Here is a 13,003-nt window from a genome sequence, read left to right on the forward strand (position 1 = left end):
GAGGCTCTGGGATGGCAGGGTGGGCCCCTGGGCGTGCGCTGGGCAGCCTGCTGACCTCGTCTTCCCCTGTTGTCCACAGCCCTCCCAGGATGTGGAGAAGGTAGGAACCAGCCCTGCCCAGCCCTGAACCCATGGTGGGGCCCATGCTCCCCTTGGGCAGAGAGTAGGTGGCTGGAGGGGTCCTAAGACCACTTTTCTGGTCCCATGGAGTTGCACTGGGTGGAGGGTTCCCACAGCCATGCCCACCCGTCCTGGGCGCAGGTTCCAGATGGGCACTGGCAGGCTGCTTTGGGGACACCTGTGGCGAGCCCCCCTGTGGAGTCCCAGGTCTGGAGGGTGGAGGGAAGCCCCTGGCCCAGGCCGGGGGTGCTGGGAGCCCCTAGGGAGTGGGTGGTCCTTTGTGCCTGAGCCCACCCCTCTTCTTACCCCACTGCCCAGGGCCTGGTATGTGTCAGTGCGAACCTGCGGCTGGCCGAGCGCAGGCAGCAGCGGCTGCGCGAGGTGCAGGCCAAGCACGGACACCTCTGTGAGGAGCTGGCCGAGACCCAGGGCCGGCTGATGGTGGAACCCGGCCGCTGGCTGGAGCAGTGTGAGTCCACCCTCCACTGGCTGGAGCAGTGAGACCCCCACCCAGGGGAGGCACAGGCTTACCGGACCCCAGATCCCTCCGCCTACCCTCTGTGCACCCCCAGGCCAGCCACTTCCGTCCCAGAGCTCAGCTGATCTCCTTAACACATGGCGGGGCCCTTCCCTTCACCACCACCCAGACAGGGACCCAGAAGCTGGGAGGGGAGAGAAGCATTTCCTTAGCCCTGAAGGGACCACTGGGCTGACCCAGCTCTGCTGTCCTTCCCCAGTCGAGGTGGATCCAGAGCTGGAGCCAGAGTCGGCCGAGTACCTGGTGGCCCTGGAGCGTGCCACAGCCGCCCTGGAGCAGTGTGTGAACCTGTGCAAGGCCCATGTCATGATGGTCACCTGCTTCGACATCAGCGTCACCACCCCTGCGGCTACCCCTGGGCCGCAGGAGGTGGACGTCTGAGGCTGGGCACCGGGACTTGGGGGAGGGGGCGTGCAGGGGTGCGAGGACGGGACATGGACGGAGCGAGGATGTGGTAGGGGTTGGAGGGATGAGGATGCGGAGGGTCCCCTGTGGGACCCAGAGTCTCAGAGATGATGGAGGTCGTGTGAGGGAGGAGAGGGGCCGGCAGAGCGGCTTGGACAGAGGAAGTGGAGTGTGCACGAGACGGGGACACTGTCGCCACCCAGACAGCAACGCAAGTGCCTTTAATCTCGATTGGACTTCTCTCCTTTTTGCATTTGGTGCTAAGGACTCAAGACACCAGCAGACGGTGTGCTCGGGGCCGGGCCTGGCAGTGGCTGTGCCGTCCGCTGCCGGCTGGAGCCAGCCGTGTTGGATCTGATCTCGCCTTCTTTACAGCCACGCAGTGTCATGTAGCAGCCGGCCTGGGCTCCCCAGGCCTCGATGTTAGGATTCAGGATTACTTTTCCTTTTCTGCTGTTTCCTCTCTGCAGGGCCCAGCTTGGCGGTCTCCGGACGCCCGGTCGCATGTAGTTCTCTGCAGATCGCGCCAGCGGGGTCTCCCGGGCGGGTTGGCCGACCTGCCCTTCCCGAGGACCCACTCTGTCCTGAGAGGGGGCAGCGCCCAAGGGCTGAGCCGCGGGCACACGGCTCCTTCTTCCACGGCAGGAATTCTTACCAAAACCACAAGCAAAAAAGAAAACAAACCAACACACACGACCTGGGGTGGGTAGGGGTTTTGTAAGGTTCTGTTAGGGTCTTATTTTTATATTGTTTTGCCTATCCATGTGGTATTTGCAGTGGGAATTTGAAGACAAATGATCTATGTTTTTACGGTTTTCTATGGAAGGTGTCCTTCAGGCCTCGCTCTTTCTGGGGGGTGCCCTGGGCAGGGTGGGGATGCTTGGAGGGCACTTCTTGCCAAATGCAGACCAGGGGTGAGCCTGTCGAGGTGGGGGGCTTTCCCAGCATGACGGGCTCTGTTTTCTGACCGTCATGCATTTTCTAGGGGCGTCCAAACCTTTGTACAAATGTGTAGATAACATCTTGGTACAGCTTTTCTTTGTGAATAAAAGATGCACCAATTGTTCATGTGACTCCTGAGTTGACTGAGCACGCCATCCACTGAGGGTCCGGGGGCGAGGGGGCCGCAGGGCATTGGAAAGAGGTGTCCACAGAATTCCATGGCTTCGTGGACAGCGAGGGACTTGCCTCTGCTCACATACCCTGCAGGGACCCGCCTTGCAGGCGAAGGGAGCGACCGTGGGAGCAGGTGCCTCCTGCAGGGCTGGGGTTCAAACCTGCATTTCCTCCAAACCTGCATTTCCTCTCTGTCCCCCTTGCTGAGCCACTCTGTTGAGTTGTCAGTTCTGTGGGTCCCGAGGCTGAGGCAGGGGAGCGAGGGCTGGACTAGGGGGAAACAGCATTTTCTGGTGGGCTCCTGGCCCCCTCCGCAGAGGTTATGTTAGCTGGGGAAATCGAGGCAGGGGTGATGGCAACCCCTCAGGAGACTCTTGGTCTCCTTCCTTTGCCCCCTGCCTGCCTTTCCAGGAGGCAGGTGAGCAGACACCTGTGGGCGCAGCAAGGCACAGGACCCTGGACCTGGCGGGCGCCCCCATCCAGCACAGCAGGCCCCTTTTGGGGGCTGGGCTTGGGGTTTGTCCCTGGAGGACTGGGCCCTGGCTCTGTTGACTCCAGAGCCCCTGAACCCTTTGTGGGAGACAGGGCCCACTGGGCTCATCCCCGACTGTCCCTCACCTTGTGTTGGTGGGCTCCTGGTCTCAGTGGGTCCCTTGTACTGAGCGTGTCCCAAGCTGAACCAATTAGCTCCTCTGTCCAGGCGCCAGTGCCCCCACCCCCATTCTCCAAAGGCTGTGTCTGGGCGCCCTCCACACCATGCACCTTTCTGCTCCCCTCAGGCTGCTCCAGCCGATGCTCAAACCATGGTCCTGGCCTGGGCAACCCCCGGTGCTGCCCCATCCTGTCCCTGCCCCAGGCTCTGGTGTAGGTACCATGGTGCCTCCCAGCCGGCTGGGCCCTCACAGCCCCTCTGCCTGGGATTCACCCTCAGGGAGTCTGTGGGGGCTCCTCCTTGGTGGCCTCGCTGCCCTGGGCTCCTTCCACCTGGCACTCACACCTTGTGTGGTCTCTGCCTCTCTCCCAGCCTCGATGGGGCCCCTCAGGGATGTGGGGGTGCCTGAGTCATTGCTACACCCCCTACATTGGGCACAGTGCTGAGCCCCAGTGAGGCCTCGGGGGGCACTTGCTGAATGAATGAATGAAGAAATGAAGGAGGCTTCTTCTCAAGGGGGTTTCCAGCTGGAGGGAGAAGCAGACCCAAGACTGACAGCATTTAGCGGTTTGCAGAATGCCTCCCTGGACCCTTCCTGTCGTCCTAGAACAGGCCCGGGCCTTTGCGAGGCCGTGTGGCCCCCACGGCTCAGGTCACAGGGCCGTCCACCTTGAGCCATCTGCCCTCGGTGCCTCCTCGCTTTCTGCTGCCGATGCACTTGGACCCCCAGCCCCTGGGATTGGGTCACACATCACTGGGAGGCATCGGGGGCCCAGAACCCCAACCCGCTCTCCCCTTCTGTTCTGAGGCCAGATCTGGTTCCCGCAGGAACCCAGTCAGAGGCCACCCAAGCCCACTTCTCTGTCTGAATTTGAGGGGATCTGGGGGTTTGGGGTGGGTGTGACAGGACTTGAGGCGGGATGGGGAGATAGAGCCTTTCAGGACCTAATATTTGGGGGGAGGACCTAAGAGGTCCGCCTGGCCCACGGCTCCCATGAGCTGGTCCTGCTGGCCATTACCTGGAGTCTGACCTAGCTATGTAGAGCTGCTGGCCCGACCCAGGAGCCCCCGCCTCTGTCCTGAGGCCAGGGTGGTGCTGGGGTCCAGGTGGGGTCACGGGAGGCTGGGGGAGGCCTGCCTGTGAGCCCCAGGTCTACCGTGGGGGCTGTGCTCTTGCTCCCAGCATGCCCTGCACCGTCTCACCTGGCTGCAGGGGGTGGGTGGGGCATGGGGTGTGCTGGGTGGGTCCCCTCTCCTGCAGAGAACACTCTGTTCCTTCCCCTGCCCCTTTGGTCGCTGGAGGGGCCCAGAACTTGCGTCTTGCTGAGGGGGCCCCTCCCACCCCAGCGCCGTCCTGGCTGGGGATGGCTGACCTTCGGGGCCACCAGTGGAGCCCACTTCCCACAGTCCAGGGGAGGCTGGGGGAGGGCGGCGCCTGCCTTTCTGGACGGGAACCCTCTGTCCTGGGGCCAGCCTAGGAGCCTGCGGCTGCCTTTCATGTGGGACATCAAAGCCTTCAGCCCTGTCATTACAGGCTGGGAACTCAGCTAGGGAGCAGCTGCGGGATGAGACGCCCATTTTATGGATGGGAAAGGTGCCGCCACCCGGGACCCAGCTCTCTGACCAAAGCTGAGGCAGCCCTGATTAACGCCGCCTGAGAGGGGTCAGTGGGATCCTGCTTATCCGACACTTGGCGAAACTGAGGCCCAAGTGGGCAAGGTCAGGGAGAGAGGGGTTCTGGTGGAGGACCAAGATCAGCCAAGCCTGGGGGTGGAGGTGATGGCCCCCGGGAGCCTGTGGGAGGAGGCTGGGGCACCTGCCTGGACCGTGCGGGGACAGGGGCATGAGCCCACCCAGGCGGTGTCTCTCACGGCCTCCTCGGCTGGCCTGGCACCGGGCCAGCCTGCTCCCTGGGGCGAGGTGCCCGGCTGACTCACCCTGCAAGTCCAGGCCTGCTTCACCCGTCCTGCCCGCCCCAGCCCTGGGCACCAGGTGGCCACATGGGGAGGCGGGGCCAGGTAGGGGTCAGGCTGGGCTGGGTGACTGTAGCCGGGGGCTTATGGCGGCCAGCGGGTGGCTGAGAACAGGCTGGAGCCAGGGTGCATGGGCAGGCAGGTGGCGAGGGAGCTGAGCACCTGGCCTGCAGGGTCCCCAGGAGCTGCCCCGTCCACCTGGCTCCCAGGTGCCAGGCCAGGCCTGAGGCCCCCAGGGGGTGCCACTCCTGGGTTCAGCATCCTGCCCCCTCCTTCCTGGGCCTTATCTGGGCAAAGGGGCGTGACGACCCCGCCCAGGGTTTCAGGTGCCTGAGAGCAGCCTGGAGATGCAAGAGGAGCATTTGGCCCTCTGAGCCTCCTCTGTGGTCACTGCCATGCAGGTGGTGGGAGTGATTCACAGCAGTGACCTTGGGGAGGGTGACATGGGGGTCATGTGGTGACAGTGGTGGAGATGGTGGCAGCAGACGCAGGTGGGCCTGGCAGACAGCTGGTGCCTCCTGAGCCGGAGGCACAGTGCCCTTCTTGTGCCTTGGGTCCTTCTTGGCCCGTAGGGCCACCTGTCTCCTGGGCTCAGGCCCCGGTGAAGCCAGCCGTAGGGGCTTATCCCCTCCTGATGTGTGTCCCCCTGGGAAATGGGGGTGTGGTTAGCAGCCTCTGTGGGACTCCCACTGGGCCCTGTGGCCAGGTGAGGGTGGCCTGGGGAGCCTGAGGTGACAGGTCCCAAATAAAGAGGAGGGGGTCATCACTTAGTGACAGGCCTGTCCTGCCTGCCCCTCAGGGCACCTGGCACTTTTCCGTGGTCTGGGCCTTAGTTTCCTTCTCCGTCCATGTTATAGTTGGCGAGTGAGTTCACAGCTGGGCGTTGACCCCACCCCCGGCTCCCACCTCCAGTGCCAACCCCTGGCACACCTCTGGGTGCACGATGCCATCTTGGGGTGCATGGCCAGTCTTGGGGTGCACAACACTGGCTCGGGGCTCCGGCCCCATGTCCCGAGGGAGTCTGAGTCTCCCCAGTGGGACCTCCCTGCAGCCCTAGGCGGGGAGGGCTTGTCTCCGGGGTGGAGACCCCACTGCTTGCTCCACTCCTGGGGCAGGAGTGAGGGGATGGAGCAGCGCCCCCCAAGCCGGGTGCCTGGGAGCCCTGGGGGCTGGGGCTCGGCCCTAGAGTCTGCTGCCAGCAAACAGGAAGCTCGAGGGTGATTTCTCCCTCCTGATATTGTGTTTACTGAGGCGGGATCCAGGCCCCATTTCCACACAGGAAACCCGGGAGGCTGGGAGGGGGCCGGCAAGGAATTCCCCAGGCCGGCCAAGAAGCTGGGCTTCCTGTGGTCGGCCTGTAGTGTGGGGTGGGGGTGGGGTGGGGACAGCCAAGAGCCCGGAGAGGCCCCTCCCAACTCAGAACTCAGGGCTGGGTGGCCCTGGGAGTCCTCGAGCCCTCACTGCATGTTGTGGCTGGGGACACTGAGGGCCAGACCCAGGGACTATCTCCCTATCAGACAGGGACAGGGCCTCGGGGCATTATGTGTCCCCCTCCCCAGAGTCCAGCACAGCCTGGCACAGGGGGTAGGTGTGAGCACAGGGACATTTGAGATCTCAGGGGAGGGGCCTTCTGGGAGGCATGGAGCAGAGGGTGTGGCCAGGTGGAAGCCAGGGCGGGGCCTCTATAGGTGGGTGTGTACCTGGAGCATGCCCTGTGGGCCCTGTGGCCATGCCCATAGCCCTGCCTGAGGGTCACTAGCCTCCAGGCCCAGCTCCAGCCTGGAGCAGCCAGAGGGTCCTCCCCAAATGCCCTTCTAAGTCGCCCCATCCCATTAACACCCACAAGTGCCTCCCCAGCCTTCTGAACAAAGGTTGTCTTCTTAGCCAGGCCTGGACGCCTTTCGTGAAGGTGTGTCTTCCTCCCTCTCTCCTCCCTCCCTCCTTCTCTCCTCCATCCTCCCTTCATCCCCCTCCCCTCCCCTCTCCCCAACTCCCTTCCCTCTTCCCTCTCTTTCACCTCTTGAAACACTCCCCACAGAGACAAGGACACAGTTTCATTATGCACGCCCCACCCAGCGGCATCAAACCTCAGCCTTCTCCTAAATGTATTTGTTTCAGAATCATCTTTTTAAAATAAGCTTCATCTTGGATTTGCAGAAAAATTCTGAAGCTTGTACAGAGCGGTCCATCTACCCCACACCCCGTTTCCCCATATTCACATCTTACACAACGTGGTGTGTGGGCTACGTTCATTACAACTAGTGAGCGGTATTGATGTGTTATCAATTATTAACTAAAGTCCATACTTTATTCAGATTCCCCTGATGTCCTTTTTCTGGTCCAGGGTCCCACCCAGGACACCACCCCGAAGGGCGGGGCACCCACCTAAAGCTGTTGGGAGCATCCTACAAGAGGGATCTGCCCCCTTTCCCATTTATTCACTGTGCCATCGCCTGTTTCTTGTGGATATTTATTTTATACTTTGGGTTCTAGTCCAATACCACTTAATTTGTTACTAAAATCATCCAGCTTTGGTGGGTGGGAGCCCTTGCCCTGGGCCAGAACCATTTTGAAGTCCTGGATGCTTGCGGGGAGGCCCTGCACCCTCCCGGGCAGACTCGGTCCCCCTGGCCTGGCCTGACCGTCCTGCTGACTCTCTATGAGTGGCCTCACACTGTTCCTCCAGGCTCTGCTCGACACCCTGTGCGTGTGGGCCTTGGTCATCAGTGCTGGGAGGTGCTGACTCTCTGAAATGACAGCTGTGGGGGCTGAGGCCCTGGGGCACTGCTGTCTCAGAGCATCCAGGTCGGGGGACACGGTCGGCCTTGACCCTCTCCTGGGCCTCCCTGGGCGAGGGCAGCTCCTGAGGGCAGGAACTGATGGTCAGGGAGCCCCCCACCTCTGAGCAGCCCTGGAGGCCCGGGAGACTGGAGTGGTCATGGGGCCCTTGGTGGCTGCCTGAGGCTGGCTGGGTCCCCTCCACGGCTACCGCCGGGGCCGGATTCTGGGCCTCACAGTGAACTCAGTGGCTGACCATGGGAGAGGGCATGCTGGTGGTGGCCTGCTGGCTGGAGGATGCGGGGCTGATGCCAGTTTCATTGCTGCTGTGACCTGGCGACTGGCCTGGCCCTGGGGCTGGAGAAGGGCAGTGATGTCTCCGAGAAGCCACAGGGAGGTTCCAGGGTGAGGTCACCCCATCCCCTCCTTCAGGCTGTGGTCACTTGGGGAAGGAGAGATCAGCTGGGACATGCTGCCCACCGGGGCAGCCAGGCCTCCCCTCCTCAGTCAGCAGGTCTGCCCCGCTCCCTCTGCCGTAGCCCCCACCTGCCACCAGGAGGAAAGCGCCCATCCCCTCCTCCGGCTCCTGCTTTTCTCAGCCATTTGGGAAAACATGTCTGGGTTAGCAAGATGACTTTACCTGTCCTCTGAGGAGGACCCACATGCCCATGGAGAGAAAAGTCCCGAGTTGGGGCCGCTGGTGACACAGGTACCCCCTAAGGAAGCCCTGCACAGCTGGGGGGCAGGGACCAGGGCTTCCAGGCATAAGGGGGGATGGGCTGGACCCCTGGGGCGGGGACGGATGCTGCACTACGAGTCCTGGGCAAGTCCCCTCTGTGCCTCGATTTCCCCTGCTGTAGAAGGTGCTGCCTGGCTGTGTCTGAGTTGGCCCTAGACATGGGACACAGGTCTCTATGGTTTGGAATAAATCTCTTTTTCCAGCGGCAGAGACGTCGGGCTGTATTTCTTGCAGCCTTGGTGGCTGTCTGCGGAAGCTGATCTGCCTGGCAGAGGGTTGATGTTCTAAATCCAGCGACCAGTGCTGATTTGTGGGCCTGCTCGTGCTGGCGCGGGGCTTACCGGCATCTTTACGAGGCAGGACGAGCCTCAGTTGAGAAATCGGGACGGGATGGGGGTGATCTATAGCTCGACTGCCCCTGCCTGCCCGTCCACCATCACACCATGTCCCCCGACTGCCCTGCCTGCCCGTCCACCATCACACCATGTCCACCATCACACCATGTCCCCCAGCCGCCCTGCCTGCCCGTCCACCATCACACCATGTCCCCCGACTGCCCTGCCTGCCCGTCCACCATCACACCATGTCCCCCGACTGCCCTGCCTGCCTGTCCACCATCACACCATGTCCCCCGACTGCCCTGCCTGCCCGTCCACCATTCACACCATGTCCCCCGGCCACCCTGCCTGCCCGTCCACCATCACACCGTGTCCCCCGGCCACCCTGCCTGCCCGTCCACCATCACACCGTGTCCCCCGGCCACCCCGCCTGCCCGTCCACCATCACACCGTGTCCCCCAGCCAGCCTGCCTGCCCATCCACCATCACACCGTGTCCCCCAGCCACCCTGCCTGCCCGTCCACCATCACACTGTCTCCTGCGCTGGGCTTGGATCAGCTGTGATCGGGGCCCTGGGATGAAGACGAGAAGGTGTTCGTGCTTGCTCCAGGAGCCTTGAAATTGAGCTTCAGAAAGGAGTTTTCATGGGACCCAGTCTTTGGTGGGGACTTTCCGAGCGCCTGTGTCCACCCTGAGCTGTGCTGGGCCGAGGGGCACAGACAAGGGGGATCCAGGTCTGCCGCAGGGAACCGAGGCTTCCTGGGGACGGGAGGTGACGCCTCTGAGCTGAGGCGGTGGGGGCCTGTGGGTGCGGGCCTGGAGGGCGGACGAGGGAGCAGGGCACTGACGCTGAGCTTCTGAAGACAGCCGACAGAGCGTTGTGTCAAACCAGGCCCTGCACCAACTGCCGGGGGCCAGCTCCCAGCTCTGCCGCCTGGGGTTTCACCATCTCTAAGCCGGGGCAGACGATGCGCTCGTGTGTGTCTCACCTGTGCGTGTACGCGTGTGCTCAGTGAGCGCCACCCTCTGCTGTTCCGATGTCAGTGCAGCCCGCCCTCAAAGCAAGGCTCCCCCAGGGGGGCATTTCGGTGTCGCTCCAGTCCCACAAGACCCACTGCGTCTTTCCCAGGAGCAAAGGTCCCAGCTCCAGTTTCTGGAGGCTCATCTTTGGATGATTGGGTTTGCCCAGAAGTAGGCACAAGTCTAATGAAGTGCCGCCTGGGTGCTGGTCCTACAGGGGTGAGTGGGAGCCAAGGGGGAGGAGCGGAGGGCAGAGGGGAGGGCAGGCACTAGAGGCAGGGGTGGTGGCTTGAACATGGGGGTCAGCTTCTCATGAGGGCCCCTCGGATCTCCCGAAGGGCAGGCAGGGGCAGCCCACACGTGGAGAAGAGGCTGCCCTGTGATGGGAAGCTGACCCGCCTGGGGCCCTCTAGGGTACTGCTCGGGGCTCACACTTGGTATTTGTGTCCTGTTGGTCATCACGTGTGGGTGACTGTCCCCGCCAGCACACGTTTGGAATCCTCTGAGCCTCGACGCCCTGTTTCACCAACCCCTCCTTGAGCTCCACTGAAGCCCTTTGCCTTGGACCCCCCCAAGAACCTCAGCCCCATTGACCACCAGGTGGCCATCTGCCGGGACGGGCTTCAGGGAAGACCCCCGACTGGGGCCGGCTCTGCCCCTAAGCCTGCTGGCCACCCCTGACTTCAAGACCATCCTCTGCCTGCACACGTGGCCCAGCTCTGGGATCCTGGTCCCTGAACTGCCTGCAGAGCCCCTGCTCTTACCTTTGAGTGAACGTCTTTCTGGCTCAGTGTGAGACTTTCCTCGGAGGGATCCAGGCTCAGCCAACACACTCACCTGCTGAGCTGGTCAGAAAAGGCCAGTCACACACATGCTGGCGAGCTCCCCTTCTGCGGCCAAGAAGCACAGTGCTGCCCCAAGTGCAGAGCAGGACAGAGCCAGGCGCGAGGCCGGATTCCTGCACTTACTGCCAGGGGATGCTGGGGGGTGACTCCACCTCCCCGAGCCTCAGTCTCTCCACTGGGAAAGTGAGGAGCACAGCTAGCCTGTCCTCAGGGTGGCAGTGAGGTGGACGCGAGCGTGTGCTCAGCCACGCGCACTCCCTTCCGGAGCATCCTTCCAAGGTCCAGCAGCTCCCGCCGTGCAGGGGCTTCAGTTCAGGCAGTCGTGGGCTAGCGTCCCTGTCTCCCACAGCGGCTTCTGGGCTTGGATTTCTGGGGCTTTCTGGGGGTTTCCGGGGCTTTCTGGAGGCTGGGCAGGACTGACCCTTTCAGGGACGTGCGCCTAGATGTTCACATCTCTCTGCAGCCGGTGCCCTCAAGCCTCTGGAACAACCGCACTGGTTCACTCAGAGAGGCACCAGGCAGCGGGAACCGGGGATTTCCCAGGGATGGAATGTTCTGGGCTCTGCCATGCACTGGAGGGATGCTGACATGGTGCCACTGGGCCGAGGATGCCCCCAGGGCCTGGCAAGCTCCCACTGGGGTCTCCCCTCCGCAGGAACTTTGAGCCTGCAAACCCTGCTGTGAGGGAGACCTCAAAATTACACCTCCCAGACCCCTGGCTCTGGGGGCACCTCAGAGTGGCTGAGCTGGGTGGTCCAGGCAGGCCGCCCCTTCCCTGAGTCCCAGGCACTAGAGAACATCGCATTGCCCCGTCTCTCTGCTGCGGCCCCTGGCTCGCTTGCTGTGCTCTGGCCCTTAGAGACAAAAGCATGTCCTCCCAAGCAGACAGGAGGGGATCGGGGATCTGAGAGGCCGCGGCCCCGGAGGAGTGTCCTGGGACATGTGAGCAGGCTGGTGTCTCCGCATGGCCTGGGAGAGCAAGGCTGGGCCTCACTCAGCCGTCTCTGGGCTCCCAGCTGGGAGGGTGCCTGTGTGAGCCGAGGGTGGGCCCTTGCACACACAGGTCCTTATTTCCTTACAGACACCACGGTGGCCCAAAAGCCTGCCCCGAAGACCCCCAGTCAGCTCTTCCCATGGGAGTGGCTGAGGGCCTGGGTGGAGGTGGCTCCCCAGGGCTGGCAGCTGTGAGAGGAACCAGGGGGTCCTGGGGACAGTTCCAGGGGGGTGCCAGGTGCCCCTGCCTGACTCTGAGCCCTTGGGGGGATGGTCAAGGCACAGCCAGTCCCATGGCAGGGCCGGGCTGGGGCCCGGGGTCTGGGCGAGGAGGTGTCTGGCTGGCAGAGCGGGAGGCCGGGCGTCCTTGTGACTACTGATCCCACATTACGCTGATCTGATGGGGGGATTGAGTCCCAGGGGACACCCGTGTCAGGCCATGCAATTTGTTAATAAGCCGCAGAGGACAGATCTCGGCGGAAGCACGCCTCCCTAGGAGGCCAGATTCATTACTTGGTGTGTGCGTACACACACACACATGCATGCAAACACATGCACACGCACGCACACACACACGCAGGGGCTCAGCCCCAACGCTCTGTGCTTGTCACGTCGAAGTCTTGGAATCCCGGCGTGGGCAGATTCTTTTCCCTAGCCCCCCCACCCCCAGTTCTTTCTGGCGAGTCTGTGGGGAGCAGAGGACCATGGCCGTGGGTGCCACAGATTTGGGCTCAAAGAGCGAATCTACCCACCGAGCCCTGGGGGTGCATGGGGGGACGCTGAGCCAGAGCCCCCGTCTTGGCCTCTTTCCCCACCTCCCCGGTCCTGGTGGGACAGTCCACTCAGCAGTGAGCATGTGACATGTGAGCAGAAGACAGGCAGGCAGTTCTGGGTGTCGCATACATGGCCTGCTGGACACCTGGTGCTGTTGGGATGAAGAGTCCAGACTCTAGACCAGCAGGGCCACAGGAGGCCCCGGTGGGCTCTATGGTCTACAGAGGTCAGTGGCCTAGCTGTGCCCCCCTACCAGCCTCCCTGCTGGGTCACATGGGGGTCTTTCAGTGTATTTACAAGTCCACACTGGCTGATGGCATCTGAGCAGGTCCTGGGCTGGGTGGGCCGAGGGCTTCAGCTGGGCTTCTGTGGTCTCCAAGAGGCCAGCCTTTGCAGTGGGGGAGGGCACGGCCCCGTGGCAGGTGCGGAGGTCCAGGCTCCCGGCAGTCAAAGTTGAGGTGCTGAGGCTCTGCAGGGGACCCCGCCTTTCCGGGAGTCCCCCAGCGGCTGGGCAAAGCAGGGATCTGAGAGGCTGTAGGGGATGGGCATGGGAGGAGGCGGCGCTCGGGCCCCAGACGGCCCGGGGTGAGGGCAGCGTTCTGGCAGGCTGGGTGGACAATGTTTTGGGGGCATTTACCTTTTAAAATTGTCTATTTTCTCTTCCTTTGTTCTTCCAGAAGTGTTCCTCCCTGGAGCCCCTGAGGCTCTGAGG

The 13,003-nt window shown here is 62.8% G+C and overlaps 1 protein-coding gene across 3 annotated transcripts in view; it reads left to right on the forward strand.

The window, feature by feature from the left end:
* KIF26A (kinesin family member 26A) overlaps positions 1–2,137 on the forward strand; it is a 43,349-nt gene extending 41,212 nt beyond the window's left edge. For 2 of the 3 annotated variants that reach the window (XM_070514434.1, XM_070514435.1), the window contains 3 exons: positions 80–100; positions 439–589; positions 858–2,137. In XM_070514434.1, the coding sequence (XP_070370535.1) occupies positions 80–100; positions 439–589; positions 858–1,039 (354 nt within the window). In that variant the 3' untranslated portion in view covers positions 1,040–2,137. The remainder of the gene's footprint in view (positions 1–79; positions 101–438; positions 590–857) is intronic. The other variant, XM_044774406.2, reaches the window with a different exon arrangement.
* The last annotated feature ends 10,866 nt before the right edge of the window (positions 2,138–13,003 follow it).

This window comes from Equus asinus, chromosome 7 (assembly GCF_041296235.1).
Source record: "Equus asinus isolate D_3611 breed Donkey chromosome 7, EquAss-T2T_v2, whole genome shotgun sequence".
Classification (NCBI taxonomy): Eukaryota; Metazoa; Chordata; class Mammalia; order Perissodactyla; family Equidae; genus Equus; species Equus asinus.